Here is a 23,182-nt window from a genome sequence, read left to right as displayed (position 1 = left end):
CATGTGGATTTGCTTTAAATGTTTGATTTGGGGATAACCCTTTATGAGCTGCTTCTTCCTTTGATCAGTCTGTTATTCACTGGATGTTTTATTACTAGGATATTGATTACCTATCTGTAGGATCAGTCAATTATATAAAATCGGTGGGGGTCCAACACCCAGCAGCCCCACAGATCAGCTGTTATCAGCTGTCACGCGGCTTAGTGGCCGCTCACCGGTACTGCAGATCAGATGCAATTTAAGTGAATAGGACCTGAGGTGCTGTACCCAGCCAATACACAGTCTGACTGGCCCGAATGGAGTACTCTCCCAAACAGCAAGCACAGGTAGCTTTGCCTTTACACCATGGTAGAAGCTCAGGGGGCTGGAGGCTGGCTATCTTCATAGTGGCATGAGCACCTACAACTGGAGTGAAATCTTTACCAAGGTAACTGGTCACTCTGAGACTGCAGATGAGCTGCTCACTGTAGAACTAAAAATCGCCCATTAACCCCTTCATGACAGAGCCCTTTTTCGTTTTCGTTTTTCGCTCCCCTCCTTCCCAGAGCCATAACTTTATTTTTCCATCAACATGGCCATGTGAGGGCTTGTTTTTTGTGGGACGAGTTGTACTTTTGAAAGACCCCATTGGTTTTACCATGTCGTGTACTAGAAAACGGGAAAAAAATTCCAAGTGTGGTGAAATTGCAAAATAAGTGCAATCCCACACTTGTTTTTTGTTTGGCTTTTTTGCTAGGTTCACTAAATGCTAAAACTGACCTGTCACTATGATTCTCCAGGTCATTACGAGTTCATAGACACCAAACATGTTTAGGTTCTTTTTTTTTATCTAAGTGGTGAAAAAAATTCCAAACTTTGCTAAAAAATAAATAAAATAATTGCGCAATTTTCCGATACCCGTAGCATTTCCATTTTTTTTTCTTGATCTCGGGTTGGGTGAGGGCTTATTTTTTGCGTGACGAGCTGACGTTTTTAATGATACAATTTTAGCGCAGATATGTTTTTTTGATCGCCCGTTATTGCATTTTAATGCAATGTCGCAGTGACTAAAAAAAGTAATTCTGGCGTTTTGAATTTTTTTTTTCTCGCTACACCGTCTAGCGATCAGGTTAATCCTTTTTTATTGATAGATTGGGCGATTCTGAACGCGGCGATACCAAATATGTGCAGGTTTTATTTTATTTTTTTTAAATTGTTTTATATAATTGTTTCAGATTGCTCCTATGTAGCTGAATTCCTGTATTGCTATGAGCACTGACCACAGGGTGGCGCTCACAGCAAGCCGGCATCAACAACCACCTCTGGTTGTCATGCCGACACAAGCCGATGGCCGGAAGCGCTAGTTACGTGCCACTGTCAGCATTTGACAGCGGCATTTAACTAGTTAATAGCGGCTGGCAGATCGCTATTCCACTCGCAGCTATTGCACACACATGTCAGCTGTACAAAACAGCTGACATGTCCTGGCTGTGAGACATACTAGTACGGCGCATGTCGTGAAGGGGTTAATAGGTAAATTGCAAGGTTGATTACAAGAACTATGCAATTTCAACCATTTAAGAACTTGAGACAACCCATTCAAGGACCGTTCTTTGTGGTAATGTGTTCCAAATGATAACACAAGTATTGCGGCTCTGGGTGAAAATTTTTCCACAGTGGTGACATCACGGTCACCGGACAAGTTATTAGTGATTAATTCAAGAATACAGAAAATATTACTATTGAGGAAAAGTTAAAGGTGGTGTCATTTACCGTAATTTTCAGATCATAAGATGCAAATTTTGGGGAAAAAAGGGGGTGGTTCTTATAATGCGGACATACCTTACCGGCTGCGGTGAAGAAGGGTCCCAGTATCGTTGTTGGAGGAGGCAAGAGTGGAAGCCCAGAGCTTCTGCACTTACATGGTTTACTATGCGGTGGACTCTGTGAAAATAGCTGCCGGGAGTGGCGAATGCGCACATGAAGATCTTGGCACCAAGATCTTAGGAGATGAGATCTCAGCACTGAAATCTCATCTCCCGAGATCTTGGTACCGAGATCTCCATCTGTGCATGTGCCGCCCCCGGCAGCCATTTTCCCGGAGTACACCGCACAGTAAACCATTTAAGTGTGGCTTTCACAAAATGTCGGCAGAGGCCCCGCACCACCGAAAATATCGGCACACATCCAAACACCCCCTCATCCCAGCCTGCGGCAATGCTCCACTCTTGCCTCCTCCAGCAGTGACCCCCGGTAAGCAATAAGATGCATGGATTATAAGAAGCACCACCATTTTATGAAAAAATTTTCTCCTCAAAGTTTGGGGTGCGTCTTATAATGCGTCTTATAATTTGGTGTGTTATATAATCCGCAAATTACAGTATGTCATTGTTCTGGTTATTGTTCTCCAGAGAAATGTCCGCAGCTTAATGAAACACTGGCTGACCTGTACGATGACTTTGGTATCCTGCGGAACCACAGTAACAATGCGAGATCCTCGCTCCACTTTTCGAACAGTCTCATCGTTGGCGCTTGTTGTGCCATTTAGGAGTGATTCTAGTGCTACAATGAGTAATTGGAGAATTGAGACAGTCAAGTTTGTGGCTTATTTCGGAATATTGCCCAAAATCAAAAGGATCAGTGCAACATACTGTATACGACCCGATATGTATGGCAAACTCACTAATAAGATATGGAAGCTCATGTTATGTACGGTTATTTACCTTTCACGGATTGCGCTCTCAGTGATACACATCTGCAGGTATGAGACTGGGTAGTTAACAGCAGGAAGTCCTCATATATAGCAAAAGATGTGATATTTGTAGCCACCTGGCACATAAGCACATTACAATGTATAAATGTACAACACTAACAATTATATCAATAAGCAGAAACAGGTTTTTGCCACCTAATCTGAGAGCAGCATAATGTAGAGAAACACATGGTCTCCGAAGATGTGTCACTTACTGGGCTGCTTATTGTAGTCTTTCATCAGCAAGAGATTATCACTGCCAGGTAGTCCTCTATATTTATGGGCTCTGTGTAACCCACCCACACCACTGATTGGAAACTCTGCATACAGTGGTTTGCAAAAGTATTCACCCCCTGGGCTTTTTACCTCCTCTAAAAGGAGGCTCTACAAAGTACTGACTTTTCAATTCAAGTTTTCAATTAATTTGTCCTATTTGTTGTTTGCGTCACAAAAAGAAAACAAAATGTTCACAGTTGTAGGCAGTCTTTACAGGAACTGATACAAACCCTCGAACAAAGTTAAATTAAATTTACGGTTGTGAAATAGCAAAACATAAAAAAATTCCACTGCCACAAGCCACTGTAGGCAGAAAGCTGTTAATCAGCAACCCAGTAAGTAATAGCTGGAATCAGGGTATCTGCCCCACATCATGCTGCTCTCAGATGGGGTAGCAAAAACCTGCTGACAGCTTCCCTTTAAAGTTATAAAACTAAAATGAAAAACACTTACCACCAAATTATTGATGAATAAACGGGATCTATCGGTAATGCCCAAAACAACTTCCTGCAATGAAAAAAGTTGAACTTGGTGGACAATTTTCTTTTTTTAACCTATGTAACTATGTGATATCAAATGATGTTTTCTTAAAAGTATTCAAAAACCAGCTAACAGTAGCCTGGGTTAAATAGAACGAGAAGAAGAAGCACAATCTACCAACAACCAAATGAAATGGAAGTTACTTAAAGAAGTTGTCCACTTCTATAAAGTTTTTTTTTTTTTTTTTTCATAAATCTTGCTATTATGTGCCACTGAAAACATCTACTGTGTTTATTTTAGCAATATTACCAGCAGCACATCTTCAGTGCTGGATCCAGCTCTCATGGGGTTAATCGACAACATCCTTTCTCCTGAGTTATTGTGCTCTAATACTACAAGTTCCATGATGCATTGCACTGCCACTAAGCCCGAACCTGGCACACCCACTCCAAAAACACACCCAAACCCCTCCCTCCTCTCCCTTCAAAAAGATTTGTGATGTCATTTCTGTCCAACTCCTCTTTTACATTTGTCCAACCCCCACTCCATTGCACACAGATAGATAGATAGATAGATAGATAGATAGATAGATAGATAGATAGAATAGATGATAGATATAATAGATGATAGCTAGATGGAGAGAGAGATAGATAATAGAGATAGATAATAGATAGATGACAGATATGTAGAAAGATGATAGATAGGAGAGATAGATAGATAGACACAGACAGATAGATAGAATTAGATAGATATGGGATAGATAGATACATACAGATATATCTATATATCTATTTCCATAGATATGTCCATATCCATGTTTCTAAACCCCTTTACCCCTGGAGCTTTTTTCGTTTATCGCTCCCCTTCTTTCCAGAGCCATAATGTTTCCGTCAATATGGCCATGTGAGGTCTTATCTTTTGCGGGACAAGTTCTACTTTTGAACGACACCATTGGTTTTACCATGTCGTGTAACAGAAAATGTGAAAAAAATTCAAAGTGCGATGAAATTGCAAAGAAAGTTCAATCCCAGACTTGTTTTTTGCTTGGCTTTTTTGCTAGGCTCACTAAATGCTAAGACTGTGTGCACACGTTGCGGATTTGATTGCAGATCCCCAGCATTTTTTGCCGTACGGAATTGCATCAAATCCACAGTGTAGTGCACAACCAATGTAAGTCTATGGGAGCCGCAGACTTGTTGTGCACATGCTGCGGAAAAGGCCGCACCGAAACGCAGCTTTTTTTTTTTCTCCGCAGCATGTCACTTCTTTTGTGCCGAACTGCAGCGTTTCTGCACCCTTACACCGGGATCACACACAGCGAGATACGGCCGAGTCTCGCAGGTTAAAACCAAGCTCTGGCACCGGCACTCTGGAGCGGAGCGTGCGGCCGCACAGCAATACATGGAGCCGCACGCTCCGCTCCGGAGTGCCGGTGCCAGAGCTTGTATTTAACCTGCGAGACTCGGCCGTATCTCGCTGTACTGTGACTCCGGCCTTACACTTTCATTGAGATGTAAAAAATATCTGCAGTTTTGTTGCGGATGTGGGTCCAAGAAATGCTGCAGTTCAGGAGGAGGGAAGTGTGTGGGCGGTGACCAGGGCCGGACTGGCCATCGGGCACTTCTGGCAAATGCCAGAAGGGCCGGTGCCAGTAGTGGGCCGCTGCACTCTTTCCCCCCTACTCCCGCCAGTGCCGCCGCATTCAACTATACCAGCGTCTATGACGCCGGTATAGTTCAATGCAATGATGGAGGAGAGAGCGTCCGCTGACGCTCCCTCTCCCATCATTCCCCGCTCTGCCTCTGACACTGCGGGTGCGCGATGACGTCATATCATCGCACACCTGCTGTGTCCCGGGCAGACTGCAGCCGCCGAGACAGGAGACAAGAACAGCGTGGGCAAGAGGAAAGGTGAGGAGAGTGTTTTTTTTGTTTTTTTTTCTGGACTGTGGAGCCATTATCGGGGGGATGAGATGTGGGTTGTGCTGTATATACCACTGTGTGGGCTGTGCTGTGTATATACCACTGTGTGGGCTGTGCTGTATACTACTACATGGGCTGTGCTGTATACTACTACACAGGCTGTGCTATATTATGCAGGCTGTGCTATATACTATGCAAGTTGTGCTATATACTATGGGAGGTATATTATACTCTATGGGGGAGGCCGTGTTATATACTATGTGGCTGTGTTATATACTATTGCGGGGGTATATTCTATTCTATGGGGGAGGCTGTCTTATATACTATGGGGGACTGCATTATATTCTATGGGGGCTACATTATATATTGTGGGGAGGTGGGCTGCATTATATTCTATGGGGGGCTGTATTAGATTTTATGAGGGATGATTGCATCATACTCTGATGGGGCTGCATTATATTCTATGGGGAGGTGGGCTGCATTCTATTCTATTCGGGGCTACATTATATTCTATGGGGGGTTGTATTATATTTATCTTCTATGAGGGGTGATTGCATCATACTCTATGGGGGGGCTGCATTATATTCTTTGGGGGGTTACATTATACTCAGCAAATTCAGATGTAAGGCTACTGTCACACTTGCGTCGGTACGGGGCCGTTGCAAACCGTCGGCCAGACGTACCGACAGATGTTATGCTAAATTTAGCACAATGTGGGTAGCGGATGCAGTTTCACAACGCATCCGCTGCCCATTGTGATGAGCGTGGAGGAGGGGGCGGAGTTCCAGCCACGCATGTGCGGTCGGAAATAGCAGACACGTCGCACAAAAAAAGTTACATTGAACTTTTTTTGTGCGTCGTGTCCGCCAAAACACGACGGATCCGTTGCACGACGGACGCGACGTGTGGCCAGCCGTCGCGATCCGTCGCTAATACAAGTCTATGGGTACAAAACGCATCCTGCGAGCACATTTGCAGTATCCGTTTTTTTTCACCGGATCTTTTTTTTCCACCGTATCCGTTTTTTTTCTCCACCTGATTGTTTTTTTCTGCCAGATCCGTTGGATGGATTTACATCGTGGGACGTTACAGATCTTCGGAAGGTATGTATATTGTTGGTTTATTATTTTTTCTTTGTTACAGAGCGAGGGTCTTCAGATGGATTGAGCGTAGAATAAAATATTACAACAACCTTTGTGTTTATTCCATTAAAATACTTTTAAATAATGTGTGTGTTTTTTTTTTAACCCTTTACTACTATTGGATTAGTAATGGATAGGTGTCAGAATTGACGCCTCTCCATTATTAATTTGGCTTAATGTCACCTTACAATAGCAAGGTAGCATTAACCCTTCATTACCCCATATCCCACCGCTACACGGGAATGGGAAGAGAATGGCCAAGTGCCAGAATAGGCGCTTCTTACAGATGTGCCTTTTCTGGGGTGGCTGGGGGCAGATGTTTTTAGCCGGGGGGGCAATAACCGTGGACCCTCTCCAGGCTATTAATATCTGCCCTCAGTCACTGGCTTTACTACTCTGGCGGAGAAAATTTAATTTAATAGCTAGAACGGCCAAATTTTGCACATACACACTATTAACATTAGTAGTGTGGAATATGCAAAAAAAAAATGGGGATATGAGATGGTTTACTGTATGTAAACCATGTCTCATATCATGTCGGGTTTAGGAAGGAGATAGCAAAAGCCGGCAATTGAATTACCGGCTTTAAAGCTATCTCGCGCTGTAGGAAATAATAATATATATACATATATGTGTCTCACTGACTAATATATATATATATATACACACACATACACATATATATATATATATATATATATACAGGTCCTTCTCAAAAAATTAGCATATAGTGTTAAATTTCATTATTTACCATAATGTAATGATTACAATTAAACTTTCATATATTATAGATTCATTATCCACCAACTGAAATTTGTCAGGTCTTTTATTGTTTTAATACTGATGATTTTGGCATACAACTCCTGATAACCCAAAAAACCTGTCTCAATAAATTAGCATATTTCACCCATCCAATCAAATAAAAGTGTTTTTTAATAACAAACAAAAAAAACATCAAATAATAATGTTCAGTTATGCACTCAATACTTGGTCGGGAATCCTTTGGCAGAAATGACTGCTTCAATGCGGCGTGGCATGGAGGCAATCAGCCTGTGACACTGCTGAGATGTTATGGAGGCCCAGGTTGCTTCAATAGCAGCCTTAAGCTCATCCAGAGTGTTGGGTCTTGCGTCTCTCAACTTTCTCTTCACAATATCCCACAGATTCTCTATGGGGTTCAGGTCAGGAGAGTTGGCAGGCCAATTGAGCACAGTAATACCATGGTCAGTAAACCATTTACCAGTGGTTTTGGCACTTCATCTCCATAAAGCATTTCAGCCGATGGAAGCATGAAGTGCTCCAAAATCTCCTGATAGCTAGCTGCATTGACCCTGCCCTTGATGAAACACAGTGGACCAACACCAGCAGCTGACATGGCACCCCACACCATCACTGACTGTGGGTACTTGACACTGGACTTCAGGCATTTTGGCATTTCCTTCTCCCCAGTCTTCCTCCAGACTCTGGCACCTTGATTTCCGAATGACATGCAAAATTTGCTTTCATCAGAAAAAAGTACTTGGGACCACTTAGCAACAGTGCTGCTTCTCTGTAGCCCAGGTCAGGCGCCTCTGCCGCTGTTTATGGTTCAAAAGTGGCTTTACCTGGTGAATGCGGCACCTGTAGCCCATTTCCTGCACACGCCTGTGCACGGTGGCTCTGGATGTTTCCACACCAGACTCAGTCCACTGCTTCCTCAGGTTCCCCAAGGTCTGGAATCGGTCCTTCTCCACAATCTTCCTCAGGGTCCGGTCTCCTCTTCTCGTTGTACAGCGTTTTCTGCCACATTGTTTCCTTCCAACAGACTTACCATTGAGGTGCCTTGATACAGCACTCTGGGAACAGCCTATTTGTTGAGAAATTTCTTTCTGGGTCTTACCCTCTTGATTGAGGGTGTCAATGATGGCCTTCTTGACATCTGTCAGGTCGCTAGTCTTACCTATGATGGGGGTTTTGAGTAATGAACCAGGCAGGGAGTTTATAAAAGCCTCAGGTATCTTTTGCATGTGTTTAGAGTTAATTAGTTGATTCAGAAGATTAGGGTAATAGGTCGTTTAGAGAACCTTTTCTTGATATGCTAATTTATTGAGACAGGTTTTTTGGGTTATCAGGAGTTGTATGCCAAAATCATCAGTATTAAAACAATAAAAGACCTGACAAATTTCAGTTGGTGGATAATGAATCTATAATATATGAAAGTTTAATTGTAATCATTACATTATGGTAAATAATGAAATTTAACACTATATGCTAATTTTTTGAGAAGGACCTGTATATATATATATATATATATATACACATATATACACACATATACATGTATACACATACATACATATAAACATATATATATATATATATATATATATATATATATATATATATATATATATATATATATATATATATACCTATTCTATGTGTACACATTTATTCTACCTATTCTACTATAAGCTGTCAGTGTGATTTTACTGTACACCGCACTGAATTACCGGCTTTTCTCGCTAACACCGCTGCGTATTTCTCGCAAGTCACACTGCTGGTCCGTGTGTAATCCGTATTTTTCTGGCTTCCATAGACTTTCATTGGCGATTTTTTTGCGCAATACGGTGACAAACACAGCATGCTGCGATTTTCTACGGCCGTAGAAAGCCGTATAATACAGATCAGTAAAATACGGCAGATAGGAGCAGGGGCATAAAGAATAATTGGGACGTTTGTTAGGCGTGTTTTACGGACGTATTTTATGCGCTCTTACGTCCGTAAAACTCGCTAGTGTGACGCCGGCCTCAAAGTACAGCCATGGGTGCGGCGTGCGCTCCGTCATACGCTAACCTGTTCCTCGGCTTTTGCGAGCGACAGGTTTTCCAGTGTGACGGATCGCACGCCCCCGACCCAGTGGTAGGCTGGTTTCGATACATCGACAATGTACTCATGATCTGGAGGGGTGACGAGACCAGCCTTTCTCAATTCATGCAATATCTCAATAACAATCTTTTTCATTTGAAATTCACATACAAATTTCATGCACATTGTATTGATTTTCTTGATATTACTCTGTGTGTGGGGGAGGATGGTAGCATTGAGACGGATCTATACCGCAAAGATACTGCGGTTAACTCTCTGCTGCATGCCTCCTCCGCACACAGTTACTCTACCATTAAGGCCATCCCAGTTGGTCAATTCCTGAGGAACAGGTGGGTATGCTCTACGGAGACACGCTTTGAACAGCAATCAGCCACACTTAGTGACCGTTTCAAAGAAAGGGGATACAGCGGCCGCTGTATCAAGAGAGGATCTAGGCGAGCGAAACACATGAATAGGGAGGATCTTTTGGTGCCGAGAATTGCGCCCCGAGAAACATCAAATAAGATTAGATTTATTTCCACCTCAAATTGCCGCTGGGAGCAGATCCGTGGGATCTTGTCGAAACACTGGTCAGTTCTCCACACCGACAGTGTCCTTGCAGCACATTTATCAGCACATTTATCGTCTGGCCCCCATATGACACAGCGTAAGGGGAAAAACCTGAGAGATTATCTCGTTAAAAGTCATTATGTTACGAAACCACACACACTATGTGGTTCGGGTGCTGCTTCCCGTGTGGGTCTTGTGTCGCCTGCCCTAATGTCCTTCATTGTGGCACGTTTAAATCATCTGATGGGAGCAGGGAGTTTAAGATTCGTGATTACATATCTTGTAACACCACACATGGAATCTATTATGCCACCTGCCCCTGCTCCCTCATTTACATTGGCCTAATCCCAGCGGCTTAAAGGTGCGGGGAATTGATAGAATCCATGGTGGTATTAGGGGTGGCAATTTAAATCAAATCCTAGCACAACATGAGTGTCGGTGGATTGCCACTCTGGACACGATGGCCCCTAAGGGACTTAATGAGAAGCTATCCTTTGCTTCTTTTTTGTAGTAAATGAGATCCTCCTTTTCTATTGATTGTAGTCCTTGTATTCCTCCTTTGTCCTTGCTTGCTGTGTAGCAGAAATCCTGTTTCCTATATGTTTTTGATAGCCGTTCCCACCCTATTTTTTAAATGTTTTTGTTCTAATTGTTGTGTTGTTCTTTAGTTTTTAGTGGTCACACATTCTCCTGCCCCAGGTGCTGGCGCACGCTCCTCGATAGTGTTCCCTCCCTTACCGTACAAGATGAGCAAAAACGCTGGTGTTCCATTATGCTCGAATATTCGACACGGACTTACTATATATCCTGGGAGTCGGTATACATCATTTATTACAACAAGATCATCTCATATGGGCTGCATATTACGACTCTACAGACATGGTGTACTTCAGGATGGCCGTGTTATTCTTATGTTTATTTATACATATATTATGTCATATGTCTTATTTTGCACTAGGTCACTTTAATATGTATATTCCAGTTAGGCATCTTTGCCATGCATACGTTTTTAACCCCTTCCCGACCCATGACGCCACGTAGGCGTCATGAAAGTCGGTGCCAATCCGACCCATGACGCCTATGTGGCGTCATGGAAAGATCGCGTCCCTGCAGATCGGGTGAAAGGGTTAACTCCCATTTCACCCGATCTGCAGGGACAGGGGGAGTGGTAGTACAGCCCAGGGGGGGTGGCTTCACCCCCTCGTGGCTACGATCGCTCTGATTGGCTGTTAAAAGTGAAACTGCCAATCAGAGCGATTTGTAATATTTCACCTATTATAACTGGTGAAATATTACAATCCAGCCATGGCCGATGCTGAAATATCATCGGCCATGGCTGGAAATACTAATGTGGTATGTGCACACGTATTCTGGTCCTCTGCGGATTTTTCCGCTGCGGATTTGATAAATCCGCAGTGCTAAACCGCTGCGGATTTATGGCGGATTTACCGCGTTTTTTTCTGCGCATTTCACTGCGGTTTTACAACTGCGATTTTCTATTGGAGCAGTTGTAAAACCGCTGCGGAATCCGCACAAAGAAGTGACATGCTGCGGAATGTAAACCGCTGCGTTTCCGTGCAGTTTTTCCGCAGCATGTGTACAGCGATTTTTGTTTCCCGTAGGTTTACATTGAACTGTAAACTCATGGGAAACTGCTGCGGATCCGCAGCGTTTTCCGCAGCGTGTGCACATACCTTTAGAATTAGGCTATGTGCACACGGTGCGGATTTGGCTGCGGATCCGCAGTGGATTGGCCGCTGCGGATTCGCAGCAGTGTTCCATCAGGTTTACAGTACCATGTAAACATATGAAAAACCAAATCCGCTGTGCCCATGGTGCGGAAAATACCGCGCGGAAACGCTGCGTTGTATTTTCCGCAGCATGTCAATTCTTTCTGCGGATTCCGCAGCGTTTTACACCTGTTCCTCAATAGGAATCCGCAGGTGAAATCCGCACAAAAAACACTGGAAATCCGCGGAAAATCCGCAGGTAAAACGCAGTGCCTTTTACCCGCGGATTTTTCAAAAATGGTGCGGAAATATCTCACACGAATCCGCAACGTGGGCACATAGCCTTAGGGTTAGGGTTGGAATTAGGGTTGTGGCTACAGTTGGGATTAGGGTTAGGGGTGTGGGGGGGTTAGTGTTGGAGTTAGAATTGAGGGGTTACCACTGTTTAGGCACATCAGGGGTCTCCAAACGCAACATGGCGCCACCATTGATTCCAGCCAATCTCGTATTCAAAAAGTCAAATGGTGCTCCCTCACTTCCGAGCCCTGACGTGTGCCCAAACAGTGGTTTACCCCCACATATGGGGTACCAGCATACGCAGGACAAACTGCGCAACAATTACTGGGGTCCAATTTCTCCTGTTACCCTTGTGAATCTAAAAAAATGCTTGCTAAAACATAATTTTTGAGGAAAGAAAAATGATTTTTTATTTTCACGGCTCTGCGTTGTAAACGTCTGTGAAGCACTTGGGGGTTCAAAGTGCTCACCACACATCTAGATAAGTTATTTTCGGGGTCTAGTTTCCAAAATGGGGTCACTTGTGGGGGGTTTCTACTGTTTAGGCACATCAGGGGCTCTGCAAACGCAACGTGACGCCCACAGAGCATTCCATCAAAGTCTGCATTTCAAAACGTCACTACTTCACTTCCGAGCCTCGGCATGTGCCCAAACAGTGGTTTACCCCCACATATGGGGTATCAGCGTACTCAGGAGAAACTGGACAACAACTTTTGGGGTCCAATTTCTTCTGTAACCCTTGGGAAAATAAAAAATTCTGGGCTAAATAATTATTTTTGAGGAAAGAAAACGTATTTATTATTTTCACGGCTCTGCATTATAAACTTCTATGAAGCACTTGGCGGTTCAAAGTGCTCACCACACATTTAGATAAGTTCCTTTGGGGGTCTAGTTTCCAAAATGGGGTCACTTGTGGGGTTGCTCCAATGGAGCTAATTTTCCATTCAAAAAGTCAAATGGCGCGCCTTCCCTTCCGAGCCCTGCCGAGTGCCCAAACAGTGGTTTACCCCCACATATGAGGTATCGACGTACTCGGGAGAAATTGCCCAACAAATTTTATGATCCATTTTATCCTACTGCCCATGTGAAAATGAAAGAATTGAGGCGAAAAGAATTTTTTTGTGAAAAAAAAGTACTTTTTCATTTTTACAGATCAATTTGTGAAGCACCTGAGGGTTTAAAGTGCTCACTAGGCATCTAAATAAGTTCCTTGGGGGGTCTAGTTTCCAAAATGGGGTCACTTGTGGGGGAGCGCCAATGTTTAGGCACACGGGGGCTCTCCAAATGTGACATGGTGTCCGCTAAAGAGTGGAGCCAATTTTTGATTCAAAAAGTCAAATGGCGCTCCTTCCCTTCCAAGCCCTGCCGTGCGCCCAAACAGTGGTTTACCCCCACATATGAGGTATCAGCGTACTCAGGACAAATTGGACAACAACTTTCGTGGTTCAGTTTCTCCTTTTACCATTGGGAAAATAAAAAAATTGTTGCTAAAAGATAATTTTTGTGACTAAAAATTTAAATGTTCATTTTTTCCTTCCATGTTGCTTCTGCTGCTGTGATGCACCTGAAGGGTTAATAAACTTCTTGAATGTGGTTTTGAGTACCTTGAGGGGGTGCAGTTTTTAGAATGGTGTCACTTTTGGGTATTTTCAGCCATATAGACCCCTCAAACTGACTTCAAATGTGAGGTGGTCCCTAAAAAAATGGTTTTGTAAATTTCGTTGTAAAAATGACAAATCGCTGGTCAAATTTTAACCCTTATAACTTCCTAACAAAAAAAAATTTTGTTTCCAAAATTGTGCTGATGTAAAGTAAACATGTGGGAAATGTTATTTATTAACTATTTTGTGTCACATATCTCTCTGGTTTAACAGAATAAAAATTCAAAATGTGAAAATTGCGAAATTTTCAAAATTTTCGCCAAATTTCCGTTTTTATCACAAATAAACGCAGAATTTATTGACCTAAATTTACCACTAACATGAAGCCCAATATGTCACGAAAAAACAATCTCAGAACCGCTAGGATCCGTTGAAGCGTTCCTGAGTTATTACCTCATAAAGGGACACTGGTCAGAATTGCAAAAAACGGCAAGGTCTTTAAGGTCAAAATAGGCTGGGTCATGAAGGGGTTAATTTTCTCAATGCTTGTGCACACTTATGTACCTCTGCGGGTTTCATTATAAAATTTGCAGATTCCTTTTCTTTCTAAAACGGCCTATTGGGTAATTCTTACCCTTATTCCTAGACCGTACACCGTTCTATGTCACTTGTGTACACACCAATCTATGGCTGCCGTCAATATCTTTGTTAACATGGCCGCTGTGGAGGGATGCGCATTCTGATCTGCGCACTATTCACCGATATCTGACGTTAGGTGTGCATGCCCCTGTTTGTAGGAGTGGGTTTCCTGACGCCACTACTGATCCTCACTTACCCCTCACGTTCATCAAAGGTAGCGTTCACTCTCACCACCTTTTATCTCACCCATCATGGCCGCCGCCTGGATCTTCAAAAACATGGATGCCGCAGTGCGCACGCGCATTTCGACCTGCGCACCGCTAACCCATCCCTGTGGTTATCTTATGTGACGATGTGCGCATGCCCCATAACGTCACCAGGCAAGATTTTGCCGCATGCGCACACCGTACTGACGGCCACAGTATGAGATGTCTATTTCCGGTATGCACTTCTCGAGGCGCGTGCACCACACCTGTCGGCATTTGGGGGCATTGTTATTTAAACCCAGGGGACACAACACACGCTACTCCCCTTCTTGAAGAAGCACTTACGCGAAACGCGCGTCAAGGGGTCGCAGCAGGAGGACCTTACTGACAGTGTTCACTATGGGTGAGTGATAGCATTCTATTGGGGCATGCAGGGGTAGTGGGGATTTGCCCTTTTTGGCAGTGTTCACAGGAATCTATGTGTAGAACCTATATGGCCTATTCATTAGGATCTTACCATCCCCCTATACCCTCTTTTTAGGACTTGCTCTATTTACCCTCTTAAGGTACCGTCACACTAGACGATATCGCTAGCGATCCGTGACGTTGCAGCGTCCTCGCTAGCGATATCGTCCAGTGTGACACGCAGCAGCGATCAGGCCCCTGCTGTGCTGTCGCTGGTCGGGGAAGAAAGTCCAGAACTTTATTTGGTCGCTGGACTCCCCGTAGACATCGCTGAATCGGCGTGTGTGACACCGATTCAGCGATGTCTTCACTGGTAACCAGGGTAAACATCGGGTAACTAAGCGCAGGGCCGTACAGGAGGAGAGCAGAGCACAGCGCTGGAGGACAGACGGCTGTAGATAAGTATGTACTGTTTTTTTTTTTTTACTTTTAGGATGGTAACCAGGGTAAACATCGAGTTACTAAGCACGGCCCTGCGCTTAGTTACCCGATGTTTACCCTGGTTAACGGCATCGTTGGTCGCTGGAGAGCGGTCTGTGTGACAGCTCTCCAGCGACCAAACAGCGACGCTGCAGCGATCCGGATCGTTGTCGGTATCGCTGCAGCGTCGCTAAGTGTGACGGTACCTTTATATTTCCACTATTGGTCCTTATCTCCTGCTGTGCTAGCAGGTTCCTTGTATCCATCCTCTCTTTTGTGTTCTGCCTTTTGATTTGGCTGTTATTGTTGCTAATTTTAAGTGTATTATAAAATGATTGTTTTATCTTTTCATTCCGTTGGTGTTTATTGTACTCCATGTTCTCTAGTATCTAATATATTTTGGGAGTAGTACACTATTTATTGTATCTGGCTGCATATATGCATTTACTCAGGGAGCAGGGCTATTGCCCTTCTCGGCCTTGGTATTATCTTATATTTGTTTTGATTTTTGTTCTAAGATTGTATATTTAGTACAAGCTAGTAATACAGCTTGTGGCAGTGCCTTTCTTCTTTCTCGCTTATACGATGAAAAGACCTTTCCATAGTATCTTAAACATTCTTTAGTGTACATTATAATGGATCTAGCAAACACTGCCATTTATGTGGACCCTCACTTCAATTAGTCCTTATGACATCTAACAGCTAAAGCCTTCAGAGGAGAATTAATGCTGAAATCAGTTTTCAAGTAAACACTGGACATTGTAGGTGACCCTTTAGTTTAAAAATCTGCAGGATAGTTTTGGTAAAAAACTTCAATTAATCTACAAAAACTGGAAATACTTCTTTGAACTGTGATCATCTACATTATAACTGTGTGAGAGGCACTGTGCAGTCATCATCGTTATCCTTGATATAAGCTTCTGTTCCACATGTGGAAAAAGTGTGAGGATACATCTCAGGCAATTGCATTATACAGGATCTTCTTTTGACAAAGATGGTGACTAGTGATGGGCGAACCCCTGGATATTCGGGTACGAAAGGTTCGGCCGATCATTTAAAAAAGTTTGGTTCAGAAACCAGAACAGTACCCGTGCCCCATTCAGTTGAACGGGGGCCGAACATCTGTTGTTGGCCCCACTGTCATCTGCATGACAGCGTGGCAAACACTGCCGTGGTAAGATTATTACCAGCGTTAGGATGCACATGATTAATTTAGGACTATTAATATATTCTTAACACATGGATACATAACTCCTTGCGGTGAATTTGTTATTCATGATTATTGCAGACATACATGTTTTGTGAATAATGTGAATAGGCATTGTAAACTCTAATGTACCGGAGTTTCTAATAAAGTCAAGTATTGTATTACTGTACCTCTCCATCTACTTCTGTGATGGCAGTTTGAATACAAGATTGTTGAAACTTTACATCTTGGCCCAGTGAATCCTTCCAAGGTTCTAGGACAGGGGCAGGGGGCTCTGAAAATATTAAGATGTTGGACTATATTCAAACATAATATAACCGAGTGAAAAATTGGGCATAACAGGCTTAGCAAGTACTATATATTAAATTTTCACCCAAAGCTGAAAAATAGGAGTACAATTTCAAAATCTAAATAGTAATGGGGTTTTATGGGGGATTTGACAAAAAAAAAAAAAAAAAAAAAAGAAGGGGTGGGGGATGATAAACCAGGCCAATAGATATGTGTGCAAATGACAGTATATAGATAGATCTGACAGTCAGATCTACCTCTCTGGCCCAGACATCACCTCTCTGCTGTCCAGAATCCCGGAGTGTCTATCAGCAATATCCTCCTTCTCCTCTCCCTTCCTCAAACTCAATATGGACAAATATGAACTAATCATCTTTCCTCCATCTCGCAGATCTTCCATACCTGACCTATCTATCACAATAAATGACATCACACTTTGCCCCGTACCGCAAGTCCTCTGCCTTGGAGTAACCCTGGACTCTGCTCTGTCCTTCAAACCGCACATCCAAGCTCTTTCCACCTCCTGTCGCCTGCAGCTCAAAAATATTTCCAGAATCCGTCCTTTCCTCAACACACAATCTACTAAAATGCTTGTGCATGCCCTCATCATCTCCCACCTCGACTACTGCAATGTCCTTTTCTGTGGCCTCCCTGCTAACACTCTCGCACCTCTCCAGTCCATCCTTAACTCTGCTGCCCGACTAATTAATCGCTCTCCTCACTACTCCTCCCCTCTACAAATCTCTTCACTGACTCCCATTCCCTCAGTGTATCCAGTTCAAACTACTAATACTGACCTACAAAGCCATCCACAACCTGTCTCCTCCATATATCTCTGAACTAATCTCCCGATATCTTCCCTCACGCAATCTCCGGACCTCCCAAGACCTCCTTCTCTCCTCCACACTTATCCGCTCCTCACCCAACCACCTCCAAGACTTCTCCCGAATATCCCCCATGCTCTCTGGAATTCTGTGCCCCAACAATTCCGATTATCAACCACATTCGGATCCTTCAGACGGAACCTGAAAACCCACCTCTTCAGGAAAGCCTACAGCCTGCAATGACTCCGCTGCCTCCTCAACACTACCGGAGTTACCACCTCACCATTACCAGAGCTGCAACCTCCCAACTTACTGTCTCCTTCCCCACCATCCTGTAGAATGTAAGCCCGCAAGGGCAGGGTCCTCTCCCCTCTATCAGTCTGTAATTGTTCATTTGCTTACTGTAAGTGATATCTGTAATTTGTATGTAACCCTTTCTTATGTACAGCACCATGGAAATGGTGATATATAAATACATAATAACAGATATGAGATAGATAGATAGATAGATAGATATATAGATAGATAGATAGATAGATAGATAGATAGATAGATAGATAGATAGAGCTAAACAGCTTATTTCTCATTCCTAACAAAACTGCTGTCAGGTACTCACCCCAAAGATACTTCCAGATTTGTCCACTGGCTGTTTGTAGAGCACATGTCTTGGTCTTTGTGTTATAGGACACACTAATTATATGCCCATTAAGAGATACAGCAGGTTTTCTTAAAACAAATGAAAGATACATATATAGAATGATAAAATACATAATATTTATATAGTGCTATAGGGTATAGCATAAAAACAAAAAGGTTTACATACGGGACATCAACGGTCTGACCATCCACTGTGATCTTAATGTGGTAAATATCTGATTGACTGGAGCTCTCCCCTTGACTTACAACCAAAAAAGTGTCATCCTGCACCCATGTGAGGTGGCGGAAGCAGAGGGGATGTGCGCTACACGATGGAACTTGAACTCTAAGAACAGAAAAAAAAATCTAATTTTAAGTAAACTGATGTAAAAATAAAATACAAAAACTTTTAGGTACCGTACTTTGATCTGACAACCAGTCACTACAAGCATTTCATTTCCCATCTACAATCATATAGAGGTGCTTCTCACAAAATTAGATCATCAAAAAGTTAATTTATTTCAGTTCTTCAATACAAAAAGTAAAACTCATTATATAGAGTCATTAGAAACAGAGCGATCTATTTCAAGTGTTTATTTTTGTTAATGTCGGATGAATATGACTTACAGCCAATGAAAACCCAAAAGTCATAAATTAGAATACTTTGTAACACTAGCTTGAAAAATGATTTTAAAATTAGAAATATTGGCCAACTGAAATAGTAAATGTACTCAATACTTGGTCGGGGCTCTTTTTGCATCAATTACTGCATCAATGCGGCGTGGCATGGAGGCGATCAGCCTGTGGTACTGCTGAGGTGTTATGGAAGCCCAGGTTGCTTTGATAGCAGCCTTCAGCTCATCTACATTGTTGGGTCTAGTGTCTCATCTTCCTCTAGACAATACCCCATAGATTCTCTATGGAGTTAAGGTCAGGCAAGTTTGCTGGTCAATCAAGCACGGTCAATGTTGTTTTTAAATCAGGTAGGCTGGTTTCACATTTGCGTTGTTTGCCGCAGCGTTGGTACCGCATATAAACGCATGTGTCGTGTTTTTCTATATTTAACATTAAAAACGCATGCTTTTTTTTTGTTCGCGTTTTGCCGCGTTTGACGACGCATGCGTCTTTTTGTCGCTTGCGGCTTGGCGCGGAAATGCAACATGTAGTAATTTTAGAGGCGTCTATTTGCAGCCAGGAAACGCATGCGTTCGATTGTGCACGGTTTGCGTAAAAAAAACCCATTGCTGTCTATGTAAACGCATGCGTTTTTAAGCACGTGCGTTTGGTTGCGTTTTTAAATGCATGCGTTTCAATAGAGAAAAACAAGTCTAGACACTGATAAGCCACCCCCCACCATCAAGGTGATAAAGGGATCCAAACCCTAACCCTAGCCCTAACCCTAACGGGAAAATGGAAATAAATACATTTTTTTTATTTTTCCCTAACTAAGGAGTTGATGAAGGGGGTTTGATTTCTATTTATAAGGGGTTTTCTAGTGGATTTTTATGATTGGCAGCTGTCACACACTGAAAGACGCTTTTTATTCCAAAAAATATTTTTTGCGTTACCACATTATGAGAGCGGCTTTTTTTAACCGCATGCGACAACGCATGCGTCTAAAAAAACGTAGCGTTTGTACGCGTTTACATGCGTTTTTTTCACCACTTGCGGATGCGCTTTAAACGCTGCGGATTTAAACGCAAATGTGAAACCAGCCGTACTGGTACTTTGGCAGTGTGGACAGGTGCCAAGTCCTGCTGGAGAATTAAATTTCCATCTCCAAAAAGCTTGTCGGCAGAGGGAAGCATGAAGTGCTCTAAAATTTCCTGGTAGACGGCTGTGCTGACTTTGGTCTTGATGAAACACAGTGGACCTACACCAGCAGATGACATGGCTCCCCAAACCATCACTGATTGTGTAAACTTCACACTAGACCTCAAGCAGCTTGGATTGTGGCCTCTTCACGGAGAAGTCTGGAGGGAGACTCCAGACTCTGGGACTTTGATTTCCAAATGAAATGCAAAATTTACTTTCATCTGAAAACACCACCTTTGACCACTGAGCAACAGTCCAGTTCTTTTTCTCCTTGGCCCAAGGAAGACGCTTCTGGCGTTGTCTATTGGTCATGAGTGGCTTGACACAAAGAATACGACACTTGTAGCCCATGTCCTGAGTGTGCTGGCTCTTGAAGCAATGATTCTAGCAGCAGTCCACTCCTTGACAATTAACCCCCAATTTTTGAATGGCCTTTTCTTAAAAATCATGTCAAGGCTGCTGTTATCCCAGTTGCTTGTGCACCTTTTTCTACCACACGTTTTCCTTCCACTCAACTTTCCATTAATATGCTTGGATACAGAACTCTTAACAGCCAGCTTCTTTAGCAATGACCTTTTGTGGCTTACCCTCCCTGTGGAGTGTGTCAATGACTGCCTTCTGGACACCTGTCAAGTCAGCAGTCTTCCCCATGATTGTAGAGCTACTGAAACAGACTAATGGACCTTTTTAAATTCTTAGGAAGGCTTTGCAGGTGTTTGTTAATTATTCCAATTTACTGAGATAATGACTTTTGGGTTCTCATTGGCTGTAAGAAATAATCACCAACATAAACGGAAATAGACACTTTAAATAGATCACTCTGTTTGCAATGACTATATAATATGTGAGTTTCACTTTTTGTATTGAAGGAGTGAAATAGAATATCATCAAAAACTTAATTTAATTTAGTGAGAAGCACCTACATGTCTCCTTTCATTTGTCTACTGAAACTATTCCTTTTTGGATTCTCAACAAGAGAATCGGTTCTCCATTTAGGTTTGAGGTGATCTCTTCATTTCGGTATTCCTATAAAAATATTAAAATTTGAGAGTCCTCAGTGGTTGATACCTTTTAATGGCTAACTGAAAAGATGGTAAACTGCAAGCTTTCAAGACTAAACAGGTCTCTTCATCGGGCATAGAAGAACAGGATTTTTGGTTGCTTACCGTAAAATCTGTTTCTCGGAGCCTTCATTGGGGGACACAGGAACCATGGGACACAGGAACTATGGGGTGTATGCTGCTGCCACTAGGAGGCTGACACTATGCAAATAAAAAAGTCAGCTCCTCCCCTGCAGTGTACACCCTACCGACAGGAAGTAGGATATTCAGTTAGTGAGAAAGCAGTAGGAGAAGCAACGTGTAAAAGAGAAAGAATAATAATATAATAATAATAAACTTTATCTATATAGCGCCAACAAACTCCACGGCGCTTCACAGATCAACAGTTTCAAACACTCAAGGAGTGTTCAAAGAACTCAAACGTATACAGTAAACAGAGCTGTTCAACTTGGGAGGGTGCTGTGTCCCCCAATGAAGGCTCCGAGAAACAGATTTTACGGTAAGCAACCAAAAATCCTGTTTTCTCTATCGCCTTTCATTGGGGGACACAGGAACCATGGGACGTCCCAAAGCAGTCCCTGGGGTGGGAACAGCAGAAAAACTCCATTCAGGTCGGAGGAATCACCACTGCCGCCTGCAAGATCCTTCTGCCTAGGCTGGCAACTGCCGAAGCGTAGGTATGGAGCTTATAACCCCTTGGCAAAGGAGTGACCGGAACACTAGGTTTCCACCTAGCAAAGATGTAGGGCGGATGCCCCATGGTGTACCGCCCAGGAGGCGCCCACTGCCCGGAGCAGAGTGAGGAGTCACTCTGTTCTTGATCCGGTGAGCCTCCAGAATGGCAGGTCTGATCCAGAGAACAATCGTAATCTTGGAAGCCGGCAGGCCTCTTGGCGTACCGTCTGGAATGACAAAGGACAGACCTTCTTCCTAAAGAAGGCGGCCCTACACAAATAGATCCTCACCGCCCTGACCAGGTCTAGCCTGTTCACAGAATGCCCCAGAGAATCGATCGGAGCAGGACAAAGGTGGGAAGGACGATCTTATTCAAGTAAAAGGAGGACACCACCCTGGGAAGAAAAAGCGACGAAGGCCGTAAAACTACCCTATCCTGGTGAAAAACCAAGAAAGGGGCGATAGGAGAGAGCCACCAACTCCGAGATGCGTGGAGATAACCACCAGCAAAGCCACCTTGCAGGACAGAGCAGACAGTGAGGCTCATGGAGAGGCTCAAGGGAGAAAGTCCACCGAGCCTCCAGAACAAGACTGCGGTCCCAGGGATCCACGGAAGTGTGGTACGAGGGAGCCGCATGCGCTACTGAAGAAAGGTCCTGATCTGAGAACGGGACGGATATAAATCTTCGTACCGTGATAGCCAGTAGCAAAGGACCTCTGAAAAGGGACTTCAGAAAAAGGATGGAAAGGGTTGCTATCTGACCCTTCAGAAAACTAAGGGCAAGGCCAGCATCAAGTCCTACCTAGAGAGAACGGCCAAAAAGGAAGGTTTCAACAGCAAAGCTGTTAACCTGAGACACCAAGAATTCTGCGGCAGATGGGTCCCTAGTACAGAAGATCTCACCTGACTGGGGCCTCCAGTGAGAGTCCGCGAGGAGATAAACGATCTCAGCGAACCAGACCTTCTGGGCCAATCTGGTGCGGTCAGAAGGACCGGCACCCCCTCCGCATAGATCTTCAACAGTCTGGGAAGAAAGGGGAGGGAGGAACAGAAAGGTAAGTACAAATGGCGACCCAGGAATGGTCAAGGTATCGGAATCCACCACAAGAGGATTGCGGAGTTGGAAACAAAACGGTGGACTCTTCCTAAGCAGTCGGGCCGCCAGGAGATCGGTGTCTGGAATTCCTCATCCAAGGAAAATTTGAAGGAAGACCTCCTGAGTCGGGACCCCTGTCCTGCCGCAAGGCCCTCACGGCAGAGAAAACACTGCGGCCTAGTTGTCCACGCCGGGGATATACACTGCGGATAGTGCTGAAACCGTCGCCTCTGCCCAGAGGATCCTGGATACC

At 43.6% G+C, this 23,182-nt stretch overlaps 1 protein-coding gene across 1 annotated transcript in view; it reads right to left on the bottom strand.

Annotated features, from left to right (window-relative positions):
* ELP1 (elongator acetyltransferase complex subunit 1) overlaps nt 1-23,182 on the bottom strand; it is a 189,676-nt gene that overhangs the window by 75,642 nt on the left and 90,852 nt on the right. Inside the window, exons 14-19 of the mRNA XM_069740676.1 lie at nt 18,469-18,627; nt 18,262-18,371; nt 16,704-16,807; nt 3,461-3,514; nt 2,703-2,808; nt 2,426-2,541 (exon numbers count right to left, since the gene is read on the bottom strand). Coding sequence (XP_069596777.1) covers nt 2,426-2,541; nt 2,703-2,808; nt 3,461-3,514; nt 16,704-16,807; nt 18,262-18,371; nt 18,469-18,627 — 649 coding nt within the window. The remainder of the gene's footprint in view (nt 1-2,425; nt 2,542-2,702; nt 2,809-3,460; nt 3,515-16,703; nt 16,808-18,261; nt 18,372-18,468; nt 18,628-23,182) is intronic.

Source organism: Ranitomeya imitator, chromosome 1, assembly GCF_032444005.1.
Source record: "Ranitomeya imitator isolate aRanImi1 chromosome 1, aRanImi1.pri, whole genome shotgun sequence".
Lineage (NCBI taxonomy): Eukaryota > Metazoa > Chordata > Amphibia > Anura > Dendrobatidae > Ranitomeya > Ranitomeya imitator.
Note: the sequence above shows the minus strand (reverse complement) of the source record. Positions and strands in the feature narration are given on the sequence as shown.